This window comes from Lynx rufus, unplaced genomic scaffold, assembly GCF_022079265.1.
Source record: "Lynx rufus isolate CCGP_SWC_20201006 ecotype Redwood Valley unplaced genomic scaffold, mLynRuf1.p SCAF_37, whole genome shotgun sequence".
NCBI lineage: Eukaryota > Metazoa > Chordata > Mammalia > Carnivora > Felidae > Lynx > Lynx rufus.
In genome coordinates, this window is record NW_025814853.1 from 1,905,000 (window position 1) to 1,924,932 (window position 19,933).

Sequence of the window (19,933 nt, forward strand, 5' to 3'; positions counted from 1 at the left end):
CTCTCCGAGTTTGAGCAGCCGGGGTCTGGCTCCTGCTGGCCAGCTGCGGGCAGGGAGAGCCCCTCTTACGTCAGCGTCCGCAGGCGGGAGGCGGCGAGCGGACGTGCCCGCCGGGGCCGCCCTCGCTTTCCGGGGGCACCGCTCCCAGAGCCTGCGGGCGGGGCCCCAAGGGCCGTCGCCGCAGCCGTGGCGGCTGGTTCTGGAGGCACGTGCGTGTGCCGGGCGGGTGGCGACGTGTGGGCCCCCGACCCGGGTCGGTTGGCAGTGCCCGGGCGGGCGGGTGAGGACAGGGGGCTTTGTCTTTGGGTAAAACGCACCGTCCCTTCCTCCCCCAACGGCAGGGGCTCCCCCCCGACGTCCAGCGCCAGCAGCTCCAGCCTGACCAACGACGTGGCCAAGCAGCCAGTCGGCCGAGACCTGCCCGCGGGCCGCCCCGGCGCCCCTGGCCCCGCGGGGGTGCAGTACACGCCCCACTCCCAGCAGTTCCCCCGCACGCGGAAGATGTTCGACAAGGGCCCAGACCAGGTACGCTCGACTGTGCGCCCTCGGTGTGAGCGGAGACCCTGCAGCCCGGGACGCGGGCCACACCCTGCCCTCCGCCCCCCGCCGTGCTGTACGGTTTGTACCGGCACCACCTTGCAGTGTCACGGGGCCCTCGCTCCTGTGGCCCCTTGCCATGGCTCACTGTCCTGCCACCTTCCACGTGGCCTCTATGTTCTGGCACCTTCCACGTGGCCTCACTGTCCTGGCACCTTCCACGTGGCCTCTCTGTCCTGGCACCTTCCACGTGGCCTCACTGTCCTGCCACCTTCCACGTGGCCTCACTGTCCTGCCACCTTCCACGTGGCCTCACTGTCCTGCCACCTTCCACGTGACCTCTCTGTCCTGTCCTCACTGTCCTGCCACCTTCCACTTGGCCTCACTGTCCTGGCACCTTCCACGTGGCCTCACTGTCCTGCCACCTTCCACGTGGCCTCTCTGTCCTGGCACCTTCCACGTGGCCTCACTGTCCTGCCACCTTCCACGTGGCCTCACTGTCCTGGCCTCATGTCCTGCCACCTTCCACGTGGCCTCACTGTCCTGGCCTCACTGTCCTGCCACCTTCCACGTGGCCTCACTGTCCTGCCACCTTCCACATGGCCTCACTGTCCTGGCACCTTCCACGTGGCCTCACTGTCCTGCCACCTTCCACGTGGCCTCACTGTCCTGCCACCTTCCACGTGGCCTCACTGTCCTGGCCTCACTGTCCTGCCACCTTCCACGTGGCCTCACTGTCCTGCCACCTTCCACATGGCCTCACTGTCCTGGCACCTTCCACGTGGCCTCACTGTCCTGGCACCTTCCACGTGGCCTCACTGTCCTGGCACCTTCCTCACAGGCTCACTGTCCTGCCACCTTCCACGTGGCCTCACTGTCCTGGCACCTTCCACGTGGCCTCACTGTCCTGGCCTCACTGTCCTGCCACCTTCCACGTGGCCTCACTGTCCTGCCACCTTCCACGTGGCCTCACTGTCCTGGCACCTTCCACGTGGCCTCACTGTCCTGGCCTCACTGTCCTGCCACCTTCCACGTGGCCTCACTGTCCTGCCACCTTCCACGTGGCCTCACTGTCCTGGCACCTTCCACGTGGCCTCACTGTCCTGGCCTCACTGTCCTGCCACCTTCCACGTGGCCTTACTGTCCTGCCACCTTCCACGTGGCCTCACTGTCCTGGCACCTTCCACGTGGCCTCACTGTCCTGGCCTCACTGTCCTGCCACCTTCCACGTGGCCTCACTGTCCTGCCACCTTCCACGTGGCCTCACTGTCCTGGCACCTTCCACGTGGCCTCACTGTCCTGCCACCTTCCACGTGGCCTTACTGTCCTGCCACCTTCCACGTGGCCTCACTGTCCTGGCACCTTCCTCACGGGCTCACTGTTCTGGCGCCTCCCATGTGGCCACATAAGCGCCCGGAGCTAACTTGCTTTCTCCCTTCTTGGGTGAGTAGCGTTTTCTTCCGCTGGCTGTGGCAGCTGCCACGTACAAGCACCTGTTCTCAGTGGATTGTTTGCATTTTCCACGAACGTTTCATTTGCCGCATAAGGAGCCACGGTCTCTGCCTTTAAGCTGAAAAAGAAATTTCAGGCGCAGGAGGGATTGGCGTCTTCGTCAGCCTGGGTGATGTGAACACATAAGCTGGGGCCTTGGCTGTCTTGCCCAGACTGTTTGCCGCTCTATCGGTCAAGGACGCAGTCTGGAGGGGCCGTTCAGGATGCACTAAGGGGGCGGGCTGCCATGGATGCCACGTCAGCCACGTGACCCAGCTCTGTAAGCAGTGGTCTTAAGAAGTTCACAGCTGCCTGCTGGGTGACGTGTGTTGTCTTTCCCCTCGAACACCCAGGGCGAGGTTCATCCTCCTGGCTGGACCCTGACGTGGGCCGGCCAGACAGCAGCATCTGGGCGCAGGGGACACTCACTGTCTTTGGGGCCGCAAGCCAGGGCCCCGATCCAACAGAGTGGCACAGGTTCCTACAGCAGGCAGGAGAGGAGACCCTATCACTGTGCCCCAGCTGTGGGACTTTCCACCCGGCGAGCCTCGAGAGGGACTCCTCTCTGGGGGATGCCTTCAGTCCTGCTCCCCTGTGCCCAGCCTTGTGCGGTGACGCGAGCCCTGCTCTGACCACATTGGCCGCCATAGGCCTTGCCGTGGGAAATGAACGTGTGGTCCAGGGGGACAGCATCAAGTGGTTTATGTCTCAATACCCACATGTCCCAACTGGTCTCGCTCCCCACCCAGAGCCGCTTGGCACAGTCGGGTGCCAGGTCTCCGGCAGCCCCTGCCGCAGAGGCCCTGGGGGATTGCTGACCTCACAGCGCTGGCCTGTGCAAGAGCGACAGACTCTGCGGCCCGAGCCACCATGGCCGGCCTCGGGGGGGGACACAGTCCCCTGAGTGCAGATTCAGTCGCCCCCCCCTAATACGGGTTCCCTGGGCCCTGGCCCCACATTCAGGGTCCCTACCACCAGGACGCAGGGTGAGGCCAGCAGAAGAACGTTCTCGGCAGCCAGACCGCTGCCTTCTGTCTCCTTTTGAATCCTCTCAAGCCTGCAAACAGACGTGTCGGGTATGTGACTAACTGTTCCTTCTCTTTCCTCCCCCCCTTTGTCCCCAAATGCCCTGAAGACCACAGACGATGCAGATGACGCTGCTGGACACAGAAGCTTCGTCTCAGCCACGACGCAGACGGGCTTCTGCGACTGGAGTGCCCGGTACTTTGCCCAGCCCGTCATGAAGGTAGTGTGCACATCCCCCGGGTGCAAAGTGGGCCTCCCGTCGGTGTCCTCGAGCAGAGCCCTGCCCTCGGCTTCCTCCTGCCCCTTCTTCCTTCCCCGAGAACCCCGGCCTCTGGCCTGGGCCGTCTGAGCCCTCTGCTCCGAGCCGACGGCGGACCCCAACTGGTCACCCACCGGGGCTCCTGCCGGCCCAGCCACTGACCCTTTGGGGCTCCTGTCCCATCATGTTTGCGGCTGCTCAAGGGCGACCCCATACTGCCGTCACAGTAGCTGGTGTGAACGGTTGAAGCAGTGAAAGGAACAGACGTCCCTCACCTTCCTGTCTTGTCAAAAGAAGCCAGACCCGCCTCCCCTCCGAGCTACCAGGCCGTCTGCACTGCTTTGTCCCACTCAGTGGCCTTCTGAGGCCGTCCTCCGGAGGACTGTCTGAGGCCTGGGCTCTGGGTGGCCGCACCGAGAAGCAGGCTCTTTTGGAGACCTGCCCACTGGGCTAATTCTAGTGCGTTCTGGCTGGTTGCGGGAGATGCGTCCGGTCACTGCAGATTCGAGCCACACGTCCAGGCGACAGCATGGGACAGGCGACACTTTCTCCCGGGCCTCTTTCCCCGGGAACGCCACAGGGCCTTGTGCGTAGACTTTCCCGTGAAGCACATTCTCAGGAAACCTTCTTCCCTCATACAGACCATTGAAAATCGCAGCTTATTCTTAATTGTACGTCAGGCTCCACATCGAGGTAATTTCCATGAGTGGTTGGACCCTGTATTACAACTTTTCCTGCTTTCCCTTTTCCCCATGATGTTACTGACTTTTGTCAGCAAAAGCACAAAGGAGTCATTGTCCGTACCCGAGGCAGATGACAAAGTTGTAGTTTATTGAGCCCGTTTGCTGAAAAGAGAGAGAGATCTCTCTTCATTTTTCAACTGAACCCGACTCCCAGAAAGCAGTTTGGCAGTAAGCATCAGAAGCCTTGAGCAGCCATTCCCTTCGACCTGGTAATTAATTCGTTTACTACGATATCAACTCAGGGAAATAATCGGAGTCACGGACGATCCTGTATTTACGGTAGCAAAACCTGGGATCCAGCCGAACGCCCAACATAGGCCTAAGGGCTTAGCGATTATGGAATACTTGATACAACGTTTATCGTTATTAAGAAATTGAGCTTTAAAATTAATATCTTAAGTGCTCATGCTAAAACTTTTAAAAAGGAAAAAAAAGGACATAAACGGGCTACACGGCGGTCCTCATTGGCAACACCACACGGACATCTGTGCACAGAAAACAGCCTGAAACAGCCGGCCCGACAGCGGGTCTCGGGCGACGTGGCGGTGAGGCCCCAGTTTGTTTTATCCATTTCTGTCTGTCCCCTGCTCTTTCCACACTAAGCACGAGCGTCTTTACAGTCAGGAAACAAGTATGAAAGCAGCAAACGCAAGGGGCGGCTGAGGCCCGTGCTCACCCTCGGGGCTCCGGTGCGCGGCCCTCGGCCAGCCCACGAGCGCCTTCCCGCCGCTGGGCCCCTCGTGGAGAAAGGAGCCAGCGAGCCAGTGCTGGAATTTGCCCCAGGACACGGGGGCCGCTGCTGTGGGTGGCGAACTATCCTTTGAACCAGGGTACCTCTGCTTAGAGGTGACACGGGGCTTTGCTCAGTATCAGTAGAAGTCCGGTCTGGAAAGTCTCCCGCTCCAGGCAAGTGCGTCGAGCAGGTTGGAGCCCTGGGCGGGCTGCCTCTTGCTGAAATGGCAGTTGCTTGGTGTGGTGATGAACGGCTTTTCTTTTCTTTTTTTTTTAAAGTTTATTCTGAGAGAGTGCGTGTGTGCACGCACTGGGGAGGAGCAGAGAGAGAGGGAAAGAGAGAATCCTAAGCAGCCTCCACTATCAACACAAAGCCCGATGTGGGGCTTGAACCCACAAACTATGAGATTGTGACCTAAGCTGAGATGAAGAGTCAGACGCTTAACCGACTGAGCCACCCAGATGCCCCAGCGAGTGGCTTCTTTTTAATGTCTGAGAACTGCCTGTTCGGCCGTCCACGTTGCCGGCAGGAAAAAGGGGCACAGGCGCCCCAGGCTCCTTTCTCTTAGATGAGCTCAGTCCTCCCAGGGTCCGGTTTCCTGTCCTTGGCACAGGTACTTAGGCAGCTTCCTGAGCCCAGGCCTGGGGTTTTATCCTGTGTGACCACGTGAACCCCCAAAGCCAGCACCCTCCCCTTCTCCCGTGCAGCAGCAGCAGACCCCCCACCCTCGTGTCCTTCTCTCTGTGCACCTGGAAGGGTGTGGCGTGCTGTCAGCAGGGGGGAGGCAGAGACTGCGGGCCCAGCGGCCCGGCCTGATGCGTCCGCACCCAGAGCACCGACGCTGCAGTGGGCTGGGGAAGGAGGGTCCTCCGAGGTGCCACTCTTGCTCTCCGCCCTGAGCCCACGGGGGGCAGCCGGGAAACCGTTGAATAAGCAAGCGCCGTCTCCCTCTGACAAGCTCCCACAGGCTGTAGCCTGAATGACGGGCTCCGGGCGTCACGTCCCTGCAGTGATGGGTTTTGCCCGTGGCTCCTGATGGCGGCTGAGATGTCAGGGAGAGGGAGGATGTGACTGATTTTTCTCTTACGTTAATTAGAGACCCTTTCTAGACTTGAGAAGAGAATGTGTTTTATCTCGTTGTAATTTTTTAACAATTGTCTTCCTACTTTCTCCAGCTTCTATTCACGAAGGTTCCTTTTATTCATTTAATTCGTCATCTAATGACGCGTGTGCAATAAAACGTGTTAGGAACTTTTTTTATTCGCCTGCTTCACACATAAACTAAGAATAGCTCAAAGCTGGGATCATACCCCAGAAAGGTCAGAGCCCTAACCCTCCTCAAAGGTCAGGATAAGAAACTGAGATACTCACCGGATAAGTGAACTGACCCCAGGATCACGGTGCACGACCACAGTGCAGCCCGTGCCCGGGGGACCTGCTTCCCCACAACGTGGCTGTGAGGACAGACTTGCCGGCTTTTTGTCGATTTACAGTCTGGCTTTTTACAGGTCTGTGTGGCCAAAGAGAACTGTATTCCGGGGTTCTCACAGCCCCCTCTCTTGCCCATGCTGGTTTACAGAGCTCACATCTGCTTCAGAAAGAATGTTAAAAACAGTCCGTCAGGTGCTTAAAAAAAACAAAAGATACATCGAAATCTGTTCTAGTTACAAAAGTAATACGGTTTTTTCTTTCTGGTTCACAAAGTTAAGAGTGATTTTCCCGGAAGTAGGCTTTCCAGAGCACGGGGAAGAAGGAAGTCTGAGCCACTGTTGGTGGTGAAATGCGGGCTTGGTCTAGAGCAGTTCGGCAATAGTTTATCAAAATGGGAAGGGGCTACACCCTAGAAACCGACGATCCCACTCTGAGAAATAGACCCTAAAACCACCGCTCTACGTGTGCGTTTGTGATGATACGTGTCCAGAGCTGCCCGTTACGTTATTTCTGAACACGTAAAGTTGAAAGCCAAAAACGTATTCTTAATTAGGGGGAGTGTGAGTTAATGATGCGTCCACGCGATAGAGCCCTTCACGGCCCCCACAGGGAGTGAGCCCCGTCTGCCCGAGGACACGCGTGGATATCCTTGATGGCACAGGCCACATAATCCCATGGTCCCACGTGCTTGCACAAGTGCCGTGCTGTCCAGGTGTGCACGCGGGCGGGGGGGGGGGGGAGCCCGCAGGTTACGTGTCAGGCTGTTCATGCCGTCACTAGTGTCACTCCTAGAGGGTGGGGTTGAAGTCGGGGAGAGGGACTGTCCTTCCTCCAGTGTGCACTTGTAGATTGTGTGAACTTTGTAGAAAACCCAATTATCGGGGCGCCTGGGTGGCGCAGTCGGTTAAGCGTCCGACTTCAGCCAGGTCACCATCTCGCGGTCCGTGAGTTCGAGCCCCGCGTCAGGCTCTGGGCTGATGGCTCGGAGCCTGGAGCCTGTTTCCGATTCTGTGTCTCCCTCTCTCTCTGCCCCTCCCCGGTTCATGCTCTGTCTCTCTCTGTCCCAAAAATAAATAAAACGTTGAAAAAAAAAAAAAAAAGAAAACCCAATTATCAGCATGGTAACTTAGAACAGATTAAACTGTAGTGTTTATTTACAAAAAGAGCCTGGGAAGAATCAATCAGCTTGTTTTAAGGCATCACATGCACAGTGAACATTGGCTAGAGCTAAGAGAAGGTTTACTTGGGGTGGAGGGCACGGGTGTGGCACTGACCCACACGCAGGATGGGGTGCAAGCGTCTCTGGGCTGGTCACAGAACGCACTCTGCACTGCGTTAAACCTGCACGTCGACGGAGCTGTTGTTTGAAGTGCACTAAGCTATTGTTTTAACTCAGAAAATGAAAAAGTAAAATAAAAGTGAAACCACCCAGAATTCTCTCCCCGCCCACCCCACACGCACTGCCATTGCGCTCACGCCACGGGTACAGCTTTGTTTCCTGCTTTTTCACTTACGTAGTTATAAACGTTGGACGTTTTCTCATGTCTCCAAATGTTCCACAAAAATGGCTTCTGCTTTTTCCTTTCTTGTACATAAACCTCCAGGCCGACATAGCCCAAGAACCAGACTCGGTCACGCCATCAGATTATTGCCCACAGTTTAGTTTGCTATGAGATTTAACTACGTCAGGAGGTCAGGCGGTGCCGTACTGTGTCCCGTTCCTAAAACGTATGCCTTGGCTCTTTGTGGAACGTTCAGCTGGAAAACAAACAGACGTGTTGATTCCCCTCCAGGAACACGAGGATGGGAGGAGCGTTTGCTTTGTGATGGAAGTGTGTGGGCAGCAGGGAGGCTCAACCAGCGCTCCACATTTCCACGTGGCCACGCCGGGAGGACTGCGTGCTCCCGCTCGCTGCCAACCAGGGAACCGCTTCTGCCCTTCTGCCCGTCTTCTGACGCGCTGGCCTGGTGCCGGCGCCCTCGTGCCTTGTAAATCACTGCTGAATTGTAAACCATCGGGGGCCGAGGGATCGTGAATTGTCAGCTGTGTTCTCTCTAAAACGTTCTTTAAACTAAACAGTGTTGAAAGATTAACGAAGGCCTGCGAAAACGGGAAGATATCATGTGTTCACGGGTCACAGGACTTAATACGGCAGGGCCCCAGAGAGACCCAGAGTCCACGCGATGCCGGTGAGAATCCCAGTTGCCTTTTTTGTGTGTGGAAACTGACAAGCCGAGACTAAAATTCAGATGGAAATGCAAGAGACCCAGAATAGCACTAAAGATGCTGTCCAGGGCAAACAAAAAAAAACAACTCGCGCTCCCCGATCGCAAACCTTGCTGCGTGATTGCAGGGATGGAGACAGCGTGGCACCGACTTAAGGAGAGACGTGCAGACCGGTTTCGAAAGAGAGAGTCCGGAGGTACCTCCGACATCAAGACTTTACACCCACAGACCCAACAACTTGGAGGAAATGCACACATTCTTTGAAAGACACGAACTACCAAAACTCACCCCATACGAAGTAGAGAACCCAGATAGTCCCACATCTGTTCAGGGAAATGAGTTTGAAGCTAAAACTGTCCAACAAAGACAAGATAGCTCCAGAACCAGCAGAGTTTCACTGGAAAATTCTACCAGAATAATACCAGTCCTCCGCAGTCTGTTACAGGAAACAAAAGGAGTGAACACTTCCCAGTTCGTTTTAGGAAGGCGGCATCACTCTGATCCCAAAACCAAAGACTTCACAAGAATAAAAAACCAGAAACCAGTGTCCTCCATGAACATGGCCTCAAAACCTTCAACGTAATATTAACAGATCCAACATGGCAAACTTTAAAAGGGGCAACACACCAACTGGGCAACTGACCGAGTGGATTACATCTCAAGAATGCAAAGTTGAATCCACAGTTTTAATTAATCATGAAATTGAATGTAATTGAATGTATCAGTCGACTCAAGAAAAGCTACCTGTTCATCCCAATAGCTGCAGAAAAAGGATTTGACAGAATTCAGGAAATAATCGTCATAAAACTCTCCACAAACCAGGACCAGAAGTAAACTTCCTCACCCTCATGCAGGGCACCTACAAAACCCGCGGCTCCCTTTCTCACCAGGAAGAGACTGGATGTCTTGTCTCTAAAACCAGGACCAAGGTAAGGGTGTCTGATCTCCCGGCTCCTTTTCAACAACCTACCAGAGGCCCTAGGTGTCCAGGAAGGCAAGCAAAGGTGGAAAGTGAAATAAAACTGTCTGCTCACGCGGAATCATTGTGTACGTAGAAAATCCTAAACAACCTGCATCATGTTGCCAGAACAGGTGAGATAAGATCGCTGAACACCCAACGTTACACAAACTGATTGTATTTCTATACTAACCACTGGAAATTGGAATTAAGCCACTTAACCCCCAAAACATGAGCTGTAGTTAAATTAGCTATATATATTTTTTAATACAAGCAAGACTCAAATGCTGAAAAATACAAAACACGATGAAAGAAATTTTAGAAGGCCTAACCCACTGAAGGTGTGCTCGTGGGCCAGGTGTCAGGTGTCCCTAACCTGGCGTATGGGCCGATGCCATCTCATTCAACATCCCAACAGGTTTTGTTTTAATCAGCAAGCCGATTCTAAAATTTATGGGGCGACGCAAAGAAACTTAACCGAAGAAATGTAGGCAGAAGGCGAAGTTGGAGGACTCACACTGATTTCAGGAGTCCCCCTGAGGGCTGGTGGGGGGGGGGGGGACCAGTGGGGCGGAACGGGGTCCAGAGGCGGAGCCACGGTGCGTGCCACCGATTTCCCACAAAGCTGCAGGACGGCTCATTTCAGTGGACAGAGGATGGTCTTTCCAGCAAGCGGAACCACAGCGGCTGGACATCCATTTGCCCACGAGACGAACGTCACTCCATGCCCCACACCTTATTCAGAAACTAACTCAAGGAGCCTCTTCTTGCCCTACTGTGAATCCCGCAGCCGCGAAACTTCCAGAAGCCCCTTCTGGCCTGTTGGGCGATGGTTCTTTGAGAAGTCATGAAACCCAGAAGAAAAATGGCATGTGGAGTTTCGTCATGTTGACTGCTTTTTGCGTATCACCGTTGACATGACAACACAAGCCACAGACTGGAGAAAAATATCGTAAAACTCCTAATAAAAGCTTTTTATCCCACGTACATAAAGAACTCCCAAAATCCCACATGGAAGGACGCAACACCATTAAAACTAACGGGCAAAAGGTTTGCACAGACCCTTTGCCGAAAAGGCGTGCACACAGCAAAGGAGCCCTGAGAAGGTGTGACACGGGGAGGCGGGGTCGCCGGGGCCGCGAGCTGCCGCAGGAGACAGCAGCTCGCTTCCGTACGACGGCCGACATTTTAGATCGCTCAGTCCCGAGCACTGGCAGAGGAAACAGAGCAGCCCAGACTCTCGCCCCTCGCGGCGCCAGGCGCCCTGGAAACGTGTGGCCGTTTCCTGCGCGACTGAGCCTGTACTTACCGCGCATCCCGGCAACCCTGCTGGACGTTCCCCGGGAGAAGTGACAAAAGCTACATGTGCACGTTCACGGCGGCTTTATTCACGATCGCCGGAAACCGGACGGAACCCAGACGTTTCACCCGGTGGAGAAACGGTGCTGGGACGAATACCGGTCCCCTGAGAAAAGTCGCCCCGATAAACCGATATACACACGACGCGAGGAGTCAGGTGCGGCTCGCTCAGCGAGGGAAGCCAGACACGCAGGAAGTGGGTGGGGCCGGGCCTGGGGCCGGGGGAGGCACGGGGGCACGGGGCAGGGCCAGGTCCGTTCCCCACCAGGCGGTGGGCTTGTGACCAAGCCCCCGAGAGGGGGAGCGTCCTGGAGGGGGACCCCGCCTCCGTCAACCTGATGCTTCGCAGGACCCGTGGTCGCGGGGCGAAGGTGCCCGTGTCTGGGCCTCCGTGCACGCAGGACACCCTCCCCTCCCCTCCCCTCCCCTCAGAGCTTCTCCCGTCAGGGCCACAGGGTGTGAGCACAGAGCCGGCCCGGCCAGGTCAGGAGCGGCCGTCAGTAGCGCACCTGCCGCCGGCATCCGCCACTTCTCTCCGCCAGAGTGACGTCCTCGTTTGTGGCAGGGGAAGGGGGAGGGGTAGCTTCTCACACAACAGGAAAAGTCACAGCGAGTGTCGAGGTGAAAACAGGCCCAGAGGCACTCGGTTGTGTCGTCAGAACAGGCCTCGTTTCTGGGTGGAAACGGAGCTCGGGGTCTGAGCACTTGGCGCGGAGTTAACGAGCCTTCCCCAAGGCCCATCTCCCCTTTTGCCTTTGGGGGACCCTCTGACCCTCGCCCTCGGTTGCCCCGGGGACAGGCCAGGTCTGAGGCCCCAGCCCCCGCGTCTCCGGGAGGCTGAAGGGCGGGAATGGGTGCTGGGACCGAGGGGTCACGGCCGCAGTCGCACAGCACTGCCCTGCACCCACCCCGCACCTGTGGTTCTCCGTCCTGCTGGCTCGTCCTGGTGGCTCTGGGCAGACCGTCCCCAGGTGGATGCCAGTGGCGTTCACAGAGCCGTGTGCGGCCCAGCTCTGACCGTCTCCTTGGATGAGCACACCTGGGGTTGGGGGGGGGGGACACCTCCATCGACGGGCCTGCCAGGGGCCCCGCACGTCCACGCGCCTTCCTTCCTGTCCTTGCAGCCGCCGTCTTGTGTCCTTTGGAGCCCCAGGTCCGTCCCTGGGCCCAGTCCCTGCCTGCGCAAGGGGGCACCTGGGCCCTGGGGCACGTGCGTCCAGGAACCCAGTGCCCGTCCTGCCCTCCTGCTCAGAGCGCCTCTCCCTCTTCCTGTGATGTGTTCCCACGGAAACCGGATTCCATCAAAGGGCGATATCCTCGCCCCGCCCATGCTTTCAGTGTTTTCGTGGTTGGCGTTACTGACCACTTGCCGTGTCTTTTGGAACAAGCTCTGGGTTGTCACAGAGTGAAACCAACTGTTACCAACCCGTGATCTACCCCGTCTACCCCCCGGGTTATTTCCAAACCACTAAACAAACGTTCTGTGGAGGCAGCTGACACCATTTCTTCTCGTCGCCTCCACGTGTGGATGTCTGTTGTGGCTGTTGCTGTCTTGTTCGGTGTGGGGTTGTGATTCTGCAGAAAAAAAGGAGCAGAGCAAGGAAACAGCTCGCCGCAGGGGCCCGCGGGCTCCAGCAGTGAGGCCGGGGAGGGTGGGTGGGTGTTTCTGTTTTGTGATCCGAACACGGACCATCCAGCGTGGACACGTGAAACGTGCCGTGGTCTGGGCTCCTGTCCGTGCAGACGCGTGCCGTTTCTTAGCCACGCTGGCGCCTAAGAACGTGCCTGCGGCCACCGTCCCTGCTCCCCGCCCCGTGCTTTCCCCAGCAGAGAAAACGATCTTTACGTCGTTCCCACCCTGACCACGGGCAGCTTAAGGTAGGCCCGGCTTCTCGGCTCAGCCGAGACCAGGTAGGGTTTTCTCTTGTGTGATTAAGCTCTTCTGTATTTTGGCACTCGACGACCCTGGGTGTTCAAGCAGGGACCCAGGGCCAGTCCAGTTTACTTGATGACACGCGAGGATTAAGGAAATCCACGTTTATTAAAAAGCCAACTTAAATCCCAGCTTCCTCTTGGCGGGGGGCGGGCCTCTTGCGGACGCTGGTTTTACACAACCGTCCGTGCACAGGCACACGAGTGCGCACACACGGGCCACGAAGCAGGAAGGACCCCTGCCCAAGGAACAGAGAACAGGGTGGTTTGTGGGGCACGCACGTATTTCGGGGGAACTGAGCTCAGTCTCTGACACCGTGGCTCGGTGGGGAGGGTACAGGGTTCTTGGGAGCTGTTGGAAGCTGACCGGGTCCACAGTCCGGCCGTTTCCTGATGCTTCACCCTGTGCTCAGTCAGCTCAGGCTGCACAGGCCCCCCCCCACCGGGGCCCCTCTGTTGCTGTCATAAGCCCCTTTCTGGTCAAGTGAGACGCCCCAGTTCTCTGGCACAAGAGGAGGGATAAAGGCAGAAGTCCCTGGGCACGGCCCACCTTTTTCTGATTTTGCCTTTTCAGTGTGTGCAGCGTCGGCCTCCGGCCCCCGACCCCCTCGGCTCAGGCCGAATCCCGCCAGCTCCTTGTCCCTGAAGCTCCTTGCCTGCTTTGGCAGAGGCTGCCCCGCTGCCCCATGTCAGGGGCTCCTAGGAGCAGGACGGCACGTGGCCTCAGGGGTTGAGGCGTCCCCTGAGTCTGTGCCGCTCCCTGCCCTCCCCAGGGGGCCCTCTCATCCTCTAGACCCAGCGGCCTGCGGAGCGGGCAGCTCCCCCTCAGGGGGGAGGCCAGGCACTCCTGTCTGCCACCCTCTTGTGCCAGCCAGCTGGGCCGGGGCGCCCTGGCCAGGCTGCAGAACCCAGTTTCCTCGTTCGGGAACAGGGTCCTTTCTTTCTGGTCATGACCTCGGACACACTGCAGGTTTGGGTCCAGAGCCACAGTAAAGTGAGTCCACGCGTGTTTTGGTTCCCCAGAGCGCGTAAGTCACTGCCCTATGCTGCAGTCCGCCGGGCGTGCGATAGCACCGTGTCTGAGGAAACAGCGTAGAGACCTGAATTCAAAAATACTTCGGGGATGCCCGAGTGGCTCAGTGAACTCGGTTCATGATCTCACAGTTCGCGAGTTCGAGCCCCGTGTCAGGCTTTGTACTGACGGCTCAGAGCCTCCCTGGGATTCTCTCTCTTCCTCTCTCTCTGCCCCTTCCCTACTCACATGCGCGCGCGCTCTCTCTCTCTCTCTCTCTCTCTCTCTCTCTGTCTCTTTCTCTCAAAAATAAATAAAAACGAGCGCCTGGGTGGCTCAGTTGAACATCTGACTTCGGTTCAGGTCATGATCTCACAATTGGTGAGCTCGAGCCCCATATCAGGCTCTGTGCTGACAGCTCACAGCCCACTTCTGATCCTCTGTCTCCCTCTGTCTGCCCCTCCCCTGCTCATGTGCGTCCGCATGCTCTCAAAAATAAAAACACATTAAAAATAATGCTAATAAATAAACAGATAAAAATATTTAAGACAATACCTCACTACTAAAACACACTGACTGTCACCTGGGCCGTCAGAGGCGTCAGCGCCAACCACAGATCACCGTAACAAACGTACCAGTGATGAAAAGCGTGAGGTACCGTGAAAGTCGCCGAGATGTGCCGAGACCCGGGAGGTGAGCAGAGGCAGCTGGAAGGCGTGCTGGCCGCGGGGTGGCCGCGAACCTCCCGTCTGTGAGCCACACAGGGTCCATGAGGCGCAAACAGGATGCCTGTGACTTACTCGCGAACCTCACTTGGTGTTTTTATCGTTCAAGATCCCGGAGGAACACGACCTGGAGAGTCAGATCCGCAAGGAGCGCGAGTGGCGATTTCTCCGCAACACCCACGTCCGGCAGCAGGCGCGGCAGCTCATCCAGAAGGGTAAGCCGCCCGCCTCCCGAGGGGGGCGCCTCCGAGGGCCCGTGGCGGGGCTGGCGGGGTGCAGGCCCTCCTCCAGGCTGGCCCCCAGGAGCCCCCAGAGCGCTCGGCCATTCTCTCCCAAGAGAAGCCCCCGCCGGCCTCTCGCACAAGCGAGCCTTGTGCGCCCTGCCACTCCCAGGGCGGAAGGAGCCCCGAGCTCTGTCTGGGGCACAGGCCACACGCAAGGCGCTGCTTGTGCCCAGATGGCCCTTCCTGTCCCGGAATAATCCCACTGTCAACCGGCGCTGTATCTGAGTCCCACTTTACTGACCCTTTTACCAGACTTGCCGAGAGAGGCCCCGTTTGCGGGCCCCCAGCCTCACCGGTGCTGGACGGGCAGCCTCCCTCCCCTCCCCCACCCCCACCCCCTCCCTCCCGCTCTCCCAGCCCCGCGGCTTCGGGAGCACAGAGAGGTGGGGTGCACCTCCATCTTCTACTTCGAAGCCAGCGTGGCCCCAGTCACTGGGCCGGCCGGGCCGACCAGCTGCCCAGGCTCCGCACAGAGTGGGGCGTCGCGGGCTGTCAGCCCTTCTGTTGATGGACTGATCCCGCCTTGCCTTTCCGTCCTGTCAAATGGTGGTGGTTGCCAAGGGTCGCTCTTTACAGCGGGGGGTGGGGCCCACGAGACAGGCTGTCCCCGCAGACACGCGTGTCCCTGAGCACACGCGGCCGCTCCAGAAGCCACTGTGGCGTGCGGCCGCCTCGGTGTGCAGCGCTCTCCGTAAAATGCCTTGGGGCCGTAGTCGCCTCGTAAGGCTGCCTCCGTGAGGGGCTGGCGGCGGCTGGATGTAAAGCAGCCTAGTGTTCAGGCCTCGGCGTCTGCTGGCCCGGCAGTCACCGCTCGGACGTGTGCAGCCAGGCCGGCCCACGCCCCACGGCTTTCTTCCCGAGGACAGAACAGCCACCAGCACGTCGGCACTCTGGGAATTACAGCATCGGAGGCTGTTTTCTCGAAGGTCTGCGGTCCTGCAGGGCCCCCGTTCTACGGGACAGCGGACTCCCTGGACCCCGCGTCTGCCTCCCGCAGTTAGGCATCGGAAGGCAGACTGGCCCCAATGGGGAAGCCATACACAGGGCCAGGGCCTCTGGAGAAAGAGCCGGGCTTTCCTGACAAACACAAAAGACTGTCTTTGTAACCCGGGTCGGGGTCTCCCGGTCTTTGTGGGAAGAGGAGACCTCCTTGTTAGACACAGCTGAGGGGAGCTCCCGGACGCAGTCGCCGGGCACGTCAGCCCCTGAGAGGTCCGTGCGGTGGACCCGGACACCAGAGACAGGGACACGGGCGACCCCACTCGCGTGCCCGCGCAGAGGCTGCCGCCAGTGGAAAGTGCCCCTTCTGAGAGGCGGCTGTGCCCCCCTGAGAGAAGGGGTGCCTGCAGCTTAATGAGGTGGTTCCCCCGACGCCTGTGCCCGGCCTCCCCCAGTGACCTCGGCCGGCAGGACCAGTGTCGTCACAAACGCACAATGCACCCTGACCCGGGAGTCGGTGTTCCCGGTGTCTCCCGGCCACCTGCGGTCGGGGCCCCTGCGGGTAACACTGCTGCCACAGACAGAGCCCCTGGGACCTTTTGGCGTGTGTCCCTTCGCCCCGTCCTTGTCACCGCCTGGTTTTCCATGTTTGCCGCTATAACGGGGGGGGCGGGGGGGAGAGACGGGGGGCAGGGTGAAGCCAGCACTAATGGCCCCCCCAGGTTTCCCAGGGGCCAGGCCGGTGCCCGACGACGCTGCAGGGACCACGTCCCTGGCTGCGCTGAGTTGGCCTCGTATTAGTCACCAAAATCCCACCTAAACCTGTCTTGACCTCTTGTCCTTTTAGCCTCTTTTTACTGTTTTCCCGAGACTCCTTCAAAGCCCCTTCCTGACGGCTTCTTTCCTGGTTCTGGTTTTGGGGGCCCGGTGCACACACCCTCATTCACCTCCCTGTCGTCTGTGGTGATCTGTCCCTCAACCGGGTAGTTCCGTAGGGACCACCCCCCTGAGAGGCCACCAAGACCGTGGCCCGTGTGCCCGATGCTTCGACCTGGAACTGAGTTACAAATGGTGGCCTTCCTGCTTTCTTCGAAAACCACCAACTTGCACATCTCTGAGCACGGCGTCGTTGCACGCACGAACTGACGAGCACTGACTGCAAACTCGTGCCGGGGGGACCCAGCGGTCAGGGAGCCAGGCCCTCGTCCGACCCCTGCTTGCCCTGTGTGTCCCTTGTGCCTCCCCAGGTCCCCAGACAGGAGGCGCCACGACCCCCGGGTTCTGCACGTCGAGGCCCATCGCTGTGTGTCTCTTTGGGCAGGTATCGCAAGACTGGACGACCAGATATTCCTGAACAGGAACCCCGGTGTCCCCTCCGTGGTCAAGTTCCACCCCTTCACGCCATGTGTGGCCGTGGCTGATAAAGACAGCATCTGGTATGCAGGGCACAGGCGGTCGTGTGTCTCAGCCGGTAATGGCCAGCCCCCCGGTGACAGTGCCGTGTTCCCGGCGGCGGGGCTCGAGAACACGGGGGGAGAGAGAGGTGCGCGGGCTGGCGGAAGCCTCTCGTGCCGGCACCAGAGCACACGTGGGCTCCTCAGAGCCACAGTGTGACGGGGACGCACAAGGGGTTCGCTCTCGGTACCCGCCTGTGGAGACGCGTGATCGCAAGACGCCAGCCCCGATTTACTGTGAGTGTGCACTTGTGTCGCAGAGAACATACGCACTTCGTGGGGGGCGAGGTCAGGGTGTTGTTCCCTCTGTTTTTCCCCTTTTCTTTATTGTGGTAAAATACACACGGCACAGTTCAGCATCCTAACCGGGTTTAAGTGCCCAGTTCAGGGCCACCAAGCGCGTTCACACAGCGTGGCCACTGCCGCCGTCCGCCTCCAGAACTCTTTCCGTCTCAAAAATCTGAAACTCCGCCCCCGTTAGACTCTAACTCCCCCTCCCACTCCCCCTGGCGCCCACCGTCCCGCTGTCTGTCTCTGGATTTGAGACCCCGGGGACCTCACCTGTCCCGGGTCTGGTCCTTCCACTGAGCACTGTGCCCTGGGGCTGTCCACACTATGGCAGGTGTCAGAGCGTCCCTCCTTGTCCAGGCCGGGCGATACCCGGTGTGTGGCTGAGCCAGCTTTATCCCCCATCCAGCAAGGGACGCTCAGGTCATTTCCCGAGTTTTGGGGGTATTTTTTCAATATGTTCTTAAGGGCAGGTTCTCTTTTTTATTTCTCAAAAATATGTTTACTTTCAACACAGCTTGGAGGAGGACAACACCGTAAGATTAAGTCCACCTTGATGGTTCGTTGGGTTTAGTTTTGTTACGAAAGGAAGCAACAAAGTAAATAACAAGGGAGACAGGTATCTTTCGATACCTGTCCTGGAACAGCTTATATATGACACCAAAGGGGCTGAATTTGACCTCAGATTCTAAATGACTGCGAGCCACCCGTATGTTTATGTTTTTAAGAGTTCCTGTAAAGTAGAAGCAGAATGTTAGACTCTGTAGACAGTCGTGTGTTCCTAATAATTAAGGCTCTAATAGCAATAGGCACTGTTGTTCTGATGCTCTGTGTCTACGGGCACACGGCCAAGTCCTCTGTGTCGACTTGTGTCCATCCCATTGTCACGGCTTCTTTCCCCCATTGGCGGTCGTGAACGGGTGGGCAGACCTCTCGGTGGACGGCCAGCAGAGGGACCCCAGGCCCCGGGGCGCCCCTGTGCCCACCCCGAGCCAGCCCCCGGCAGCCGTGCGCTAGGGCTGCTTGTCCACACCCTGCCAGAGCTTGTGGCTTTCATGGCTTTGACCGTGGCCACCCTGGCAGGTGGGGGGCGATCGCCCTGTGCGTTTCGTTTGCGTCTCCCTGACGACTAACCTTCTTCCTCTCTCCTTCCCCGAAGTTTTTGGGACTGGGAGAAAGGGGAGAAGCTGGATTACTTCCACAACGGAAACCCTCGGTATACCAGGGTCACCGCCATGGAGTACCTGAATGGCCAGGACTGCTCGCTGCTGCTCACGGCCACAGGTGCGTGGGCTTTGTGGGGCCGGGTCCCCACACCCAGCGTGGAGACCCCAGCACATATTCATACACGGCCTTTTTTGATCCTGATCGTTCTTCTGCCAAGGGGGCACCGTTCACAGGAACAGCCACCGTCACCGAGGACGTGGGAGGTTTTGGAGGGAACGGGCTTCGCCCACAAACAGGAGAAGCAGGGTGACCAGTGCCGGGGGTGTCCCGGGACCGTCTCCTGCTCTGGGCAGGACCTCCCCTGACCGGGAAAGGCGCTGTCTGCCTCCGGCCCCCTGGCCCCCGTGATGCCCTCGGAGTTGAGGTGGAGGGGTCTGAAATGGGTCACTTTACGTCACTCTGGAACAGGCTTCCCAGGACGCCACCCTGAGCCACAGGCGTCTGCTTTAGCGGTTTAAAGACAGGACTCCGCTGTCTCTGGGTAATGAGAGGTCGCTGTTGGTCTAACTGTGCTTCTTCAGGGGTGACAGACCAGGATGGGACAGGTGGGCAGGGAGAAGGGGCACACGAGAGGGGGCCAAGGTCGACATGCAGGCTTATTTCCCACATTACCCCAGTCCTGACCTCGGTCTGTCCCCGTCCTGTCCTCAGCCTGGCCTGGGCCTGTCCCTGTCCTGTCCCCATCCTGTCCTGGGTCTGTCCCCGTCCTGTCGTGTCCTATCCTAGGTCTTTCCCTGTCCTGGGCCTGTCCCAATCCCGTCCCTGTCCTGGGCCTGTCCCGTCCTGTCCTGTCCTGTCCTATCCTTGGTCTTTATCTGTCCTGGGCCTGTCCCCATCCTGTCCCTGTCCTGGGCCTGTCCCATCCTGTCCTGCCCTAGATCTGTCCCCGTCCTGTCCTGTCCTATCCTTGGTCTTTCTCTGTCCTGGGCCTATCTCCGTCCTGTCCTGGGTCTGTCCCCGTCCTGTCCTGGGTCTGTCCCCATCCTGTCCCAGGCCTGTCCTGTCCTGGGTCTGTCCCCGTCCTATTCTGTCCTATCCCTGTCCTGGCCCTATCCCCGTCCTGTCCTGGGTCTGTCCCCATCCTGTCCTGGGTCTGTCCCCGTCCTGTCCTGGGTCTGTCCCCGTCCTATCCTGTCCTATCCCTGTCCTGGGCCTGTCCCCGTCCTGTCCTGGGTCTGTCCCCGTCCTGTCCTGGGTCTGTCCCCGTCCTATTCTGTCCTATCCCTGTCCTGGCCCTATCCCCGTCCTGTCCTGGGTCTGTCCCCATCCTGTCCTGGGTCTGTCCCCGTCCTGTCCTGGGTCTGTCCC

General features: G+C 58.5%; 1 protein-coding gene and 1 long non-coding RNA gene across 3 annotated transcripts in view; one reads left to right on the top strand and one right to left on the bottom strand.

Moving 5' to 3' along the window:
- RPTOR (regulatory associated protein of MTOR complex 1) overlaps positions 1 to 19,933 on the top strand; it is a 332,995-nt gene that overhangs the window by 295,272 nt on the left and 17,790 nt on the right. Inside the window, exons 23-27 of the mRNA XM_047093910.1 lie at positions 342 to 525; positions 3,164 to 3,274; positions 14,543 to 14,648; positions 16,978 to 17,092; positions 18,558 to 18,682. Of these exons, the coding sequence (XP_046949866.1) occupies positions 342 to 525; positions 3,164 to 3,274; positions 14,543 to 14,648; positions 16,978 to 17,092; positions 18,558 to 18,682 (641 nt within the window). The remainder of the gene's footprint in view (positions 1 to 341; positions 526 to 3,163; positions 3,275 to 14,542; positions 14,649 to 16,977; positions 17,093 to 18,557; positions 18,683 to 19,933) is intronic.
- LOC124522469 (uncharacterized) lies at positions 5,494 to 7,913 on the bottom strand. 2 transcript variants are annotated; one of them, XR_006964784.1, is made up of 3 exons: positions 7,735 to 7,913; positions 6,161 to 6,377; positions 5,494 to 5,831 (listed from the first exon to the last, which is right to left on the bottom strand). It is a non-coding gene; the product is annotated as an uncharacterized LOC124522469 (long non-coding RNA). The 2 variants fall into 2 exon arrangements; XR_006964785.1 differs by having other exon boundaries at positions 7,495 to 7,913.